The following is a 3,580-nucleotide window of genomic DNA, read 5'->3' as shown; positions in this document are numbered from 1 at the left end:
GCCTGACCGTTCTCCCCTTTAGAATCTGGAATGGGGTGGAAGCGTCCAGTGTTTTGGACCCCGTGGCATGGTCAAGAGCTCTCATTTCTCCTTGACTTGTTAAGCCATTCTCAGCCTCCCTGCCAATGACACTTTGCCTCCGAGGGAGGACAGCAGATTCAACACAGTTGAAGTCGTTGGAGCCAACAGTCGCTAAAACGCACAGAGAATCGGGAAACGCCAGGAAACTCAAAACAGGGCTCTGAATAGTTATGATTTCACTCCCGTACTGAGCACATAGTCATTGAAAACTTCCCCCTCTGCCAAGCACTCTTGCTGCTTCTGGGGACCCAGAGGTCGCTCACTTGTCTCTTGCACTTTCTAATTTTCAAAGCTTTCCTTTTTCCACTTGGATTCCCACAGTCACCCTGTGTCGTCGTCTCATTTCATGGATGAGAATCCAAGGGTCATGGTGGTTAGCTAATTGACTGCACACCGAGTCAGATGGGCAGAAACAGCAGAGCCAGTCCTTGAGCCCATGCTAAGCCCAGGCCTGAGCTGCTGTGGGCCTCAGGTGTAGGAAGACTGGCCTAGCTGGGGCCAAACCACATGCCAGTGTAGAGCCTGCAGCAAGTCTTGGGAGAGCTCTAGAACATACTACTTTTTCACTCGTGTGCTTCTCACACCAGTGGGCTTGGACTGCTAGCCACCCGATAGAGCAGGTAGAGCTGCCCTTGTGAGTTTCCGAGACAGTATCTCTGTATGTTAGTAGAAAGCCTCCTTTTTCTCCCATGACCTTGCAGTTAGCAGCCCCACACATAATCCACCATGCTGCCACGACTCCTCCCGAGTGCCCCGGCACCTGTATTAGATTTGATTGGTGTCCACAGGCTAACGCCCTGCTGGTCAATTTTATCACACTGCCCTTCCTCCCTTGCTCCCTGGGATCATACTGGTTATGTGTTGGGTTGCTAACCACAAGGTCAGCAGTTCAAAACCACCAGTTGCTCTGAGAGAAAAAGGAGACTTTTTGTAACTTGGAAACCCTCAGGGGCAGTTCTACCCTGCCTTTATCGGGTTGCTATTGGTCAAAATTAAATCCATAGCAGTGAGTGAGCCCCGCCTCCTGCCCTACCCTCCCACAAATAAACCAAAGAGGACGTAATCCTATCAAAGATGAGGTTTCCCTAGCTGCAAATAACTTTTAATTGTATTTCATCTTATATTGGACAAACCACCCCCACCCCCACTCCTCCACGCCCCCATGCTTAGCAAATGGGAACCACAGGGTGTGGGAATATTTCCTTCAGTGCGCACAGAACTTCTGGTGTTAGGGGCTTTCAGACCCGACCTAGCAGGGGGCGGTGGCTGGGACAGGCTCCACGGTCTGGGTCCGTTTCTCACACCACCACCCCACCCCCTTCCGGCCAACACCACCACCCTGGTGACTGCACCTCTCTCCCTCCCGGTGTCCCTCTGCCAGCTGGTCCGGGATAACGCAGACCTGCGCTGCGAGCTGCCCAAGCTGGAGAAGAGGCTGCGCGCCACTGCGGAGCGCGTCAAGGCCCTGGAGAGCGCGCTGAAGGAAGCCAAGGAGAACGCCATGCGGGACCGCAAGCGCTACCAGCAGGAAGTGGACCGCATCAAGGAGGCCGTGCGAGCCAAAAACATGGCCAGGAGGGCCCATTCGGCCCAAATCGGTATGTGGGCCCGTGCGGTGTTGGTGAGAGCTTCCCTGTACTCTAAGGTGGTTTGAATGAGCCCGCTCGCTAACCCAGGAATGTTAGGGTACAGTGACTTGAGGAAGGCCCCCTTTCCAGGTCAGAGACCCAGTTGGGTTCCTGGCCTAGGCACCAAGCGTACAGCCACCATCATTTTGTCAGTGAGATCCACAGGTAGTGTTTCAGAGTAGGAAGAAAGGCCTGACGACCTTCTAGAAACTGGCCAGGAAAACCCCTGTAGATCACCAGAGCCCAATCCTCAAGTGATCACGAGAATCGTACAGTTAAGGGGCCGCTGCTGAGTCATGCTCAGCTCTGCTCACCCACCAGCTGCTGACAGCAAGAGCGGGAGCAGGGACAGCGAACCTGCAGTTCTTAAGGGGGGCTTGCACCCGGCAGGCTCCAGTGGATCCTGGGAAAATACACGTGTCTCGTATCTGCTAACTTATACTGGCAGATTCCAGCATGCTTCCCGGCCCCGAGCCTCTGAGCTCAACAGGGCAGCCAGCCAAGGCTGCAGGCAAAGGTGTCTGGTTGTACACAGAGGCACATTCATAGAAATACTAGACTATGCGGCTGTTTCTCAGCCCTTTCTGATCTGTCCTGGGAGGAATTATGAAGGAGCCTGTAGCCAGAAGTCTGAGGGAGAGTGGCCTCGAAGTGCAGGTTTGTAGAAATAAACCTGGACTGCCGTTAGCAATTGTGTACGGTCACGTGCTGGCTGGGTGGCTTTCCACAAGCTGTGGATGGGGTTGGGGATTTTGTTGAAGGAGGAGTTAGTTACTGAGCCCATCTCCAGGACAGAGCTGTAGGAATAGCAGGAGCCCAGGGATGTCCTCTGCCTCAAAAGAGGTGTCGTTTTTTGTTTGTTTTTTTCTTCCTAACGTAAATGTCTCCAAAAACGTGGTGTCCCATCAGCGATTTCCGTGTGGATGTGCTATCCACCAGTAACTTCATGTTTCTTGTATTAAGATCACACCTTAGAATGAGGATCTCATTGCTTTGGTAGGATTTCACACTTTTTGAGAACCTACTGGAAAGCTAGAAACCTTCTTTCCCCAGGGGAGAGGGGGAATAAAAAGAATCTTGGGCAGAATTCTGCAGTCAATTTCAGAGGCTGTCCCTTTCGGGCCCCCATGAGAGCCTTTGGATTGACTCCAGATGAAGCAAAGCCCTTTGTTTCTTCAGCCTTTACTCTTTGTATCGCCTTCAACCTAGCTTACAAATACGGTAATTGAGGTAAAAGTTCTCACTGTTCCCTAAACATTTTAGGGGCCCTGGATTGGCTCACTGTGCTAACAGAAGGGTGAGCTTCTGGTTTTCAAGACCATCTGGTAAGACGTAAGGAGAATTGTGACTCTCAGTTATCACAGGTGACCTGTGGGGAGCTTATCAGGGTGCTGCTACTTGAGCCATGTCTGTAAGTCTCTCCTTTCTGTTTTGACAGCCAAGCCCATCCGCCCCGGCCACTACCCGGCATCATCTCCCACGGCCGTCCACGCCACCCGAGGAGGAGGAGGAGGGGGCTCTTCCAACTCCACTCACTACCAGAAATAAACATGAAGTGTGAGTCCCTCTCGGGGTGCATTCTCTGTGGGGCAGCCCAGGGCAGATCGGAAGGCAGAGTCTCCTCGTCTTCCTGAAGCTGCCCTCTGATCCTCTCGGCCACTTGCATGTAGATCTTCAGAGGAAAGGAGTTCAGCTGAGCTCCAGGCCCTGAGGATTCTAGGTTATCATTGACCAGAGGGGACCCTCTGTGCACAGAGGAGACCTGCTGTGCTCTGGGGCTTTCTAAACAGGGGAGGGGGGGCAGCGGTGAAGGGTCGGGTGGGACCCTCAGCCAGGCCAGAACGAGTCCCCTTCAGGTACAGGAGAGGCTG

At 53.1% G+C, this 3,580-nt stretch overlaps 1 protein-coding gene across 1 annotated transcript in view; it reads left to right on the top strand.

The window, feature by feature from the left end:
- The window catches only part of KIF5C (kinesin family member 5C), a 187,093-nt gene extending 183,830 nt beyond the window's left edge, over positions 1–3,263 (top strand). Inside the window, exons 24-25 of the mRNA XM_004703832.2 lie at positions 1,463–1,679; positions 3,148–3,263. Of these exons, the coding sequence (XP_004703889.1) occupies positions 1,463–1,679; positions 3,148–3,257 (327 nt within the window). The 3' untranslated portion in view covers positions 3,258–3,263. The remainder of the gene's footprint in view (positions 1–1,462; positions 1,680–3,147) is intronic.
- Positions 3,264–3,580: the final 317 nt, after the last annotated feature.

Source organism: Echinops telfairi, unplaced genomic scaffold (genome assembly GCF_000313985.2).
Source record: "Echinops telfairi isolate 266 unplaced genomic scaffold, ASM31398v2 ScPeMD7_4;HRSCAF=17, whole genome shotgun sequence".
Taxonomy (NCBI): domain Eukaryota; kingdom Metazoa; phylum Chordata; class Mammalia; order Afrosoricida; family Tenrecidae; genus Echinops; species Echinops telfairi.
This window is presented reverse-complemented; position numbering and strand designations above follow the sequence as displayed.